Source organism: Trypanosoma grayi (assembly GCF_000691245.1).
Source record: "Trypanosoma grayi strain ANR4 Tgr_2204_V1, whole genome shotgun sequence".
Taxonomy (NCBI): domain Eukaryota; phylum Euglenozoa; class Kinetoplastea; order Trypanosomatida; family Trypanosomatidae; genus Trypanosoma; species Trypanosoma grayi.
The window spans coordinates 1-1111 of NW_008827822.1; the positions used below are offsets into that span (position 1 = coordinate 1).

Sequence of the window (1111 nt, forward strand, 5' to 3'; positions counted from 1 at the left end):
CCTCTGTAGACCAGTGTGCCTCGGGCTGTGATGATGGCGGCGGTGGTGCGTCCCGCGTTGTTTGTGGTGGCCGTCGCGCTGTGCTGCGTGTGTGGCTGCGCAGCGACCACTGCTAAGGGCATCGGTGACGGTGACGGTGACGGTGAGCGGAGGAAGAAAGTATTGGGTGAGCTGGAGAAGGCGAATGGGGAAGCGCTTAAGGCCAAGGATGCGTTAAATGACGCCAGGGGTAAGGTTGAAGCCGCAAAGAGTGCAACGGAAGAGTTTAAGACCGCGGCGGAAACGTTGTCACAAAAGGCAGACGAGCTAAAGGGCAAAGTGGAGGAATTGAAGGACAATCAGGGAGAGAAAAAAACGGATGTGATCCGTCTAGCGAGTGATACAATGAACGCAGCTAAGACGTCTCACGAATCAGTTACTTCAATCGTGGACAAAGTTACGAAAGCAGTGGATGCAACGACTAATGCAGGGAAGTTGTTCACGGCAGCGCAGGGGATGGCTGTCAGCGCGGCGAAGGAAGCGAATGCAGTTATCAGCACACAAGCAGAGCACACAAAAGAGGCATTAACAAAGCTATCAGATCTGTTGTCGGCACTGAAACAAGCCCAGATTACTGCTGAAGAGGGAAGCACGGCTGCGACGACTGGCGATGCTTTTATTGCAATGCAAAGCGCTGAGAATGCGTACAAATCTCTCAAAGAAAAGATATCCAGTGCACAGTTACCTGCCTCCACTGAGCTAAAGACGGCTGCTACAAAGGCTGCTGAACATACAACAGCTGCGGCGGGACACGCTAAGAAGGCTTCAAGTGCTGCCATTGAGGCATCTAAACACGCTGGGAAAGCCTTCGAGAGCGCTGAGTTATTGCTGAGGGAGATCGATGCTGCGTTGAAGGCTCTTAAAAACGAACAAAAGGAATCTGAGGCTTCACCTGAAGATCCTCAGTCTCCATCACAGGACGAGGCACAGGGCCAGAGTATCCCACAGGAACCACTGAGCAGTACTTCAACTGGTGAGAAGCCTTCTGATCAACAAGAAGCGGGCACCGCGGCGACCGACAAAGAGCAGTCGCCATCAGTACCATCGGAGGAGAAGACAGCCGCAGAATCCC

The 1111-nt window shown here is 53.2% G+C and overlaps 1 protein-coding gene across 1 annotated transcript; it reads left to right on the forward strand.

Annotated features, from left to right (window-relative positions):
• Window positions 1-30: 30 nt before the first annotated feature.
• Window positions 31-1111, forward strand: DQ04_22041000 (hypothetical protein; the record flags this gene model as incomplete). The annotated part of the gene is made up of 1 exon (XM_009318062.1): window positions 31-1111. A coding segment is annotated over one exon (1081 nt), but the record flags the coding sequence as incomplete, so codon positions are not given.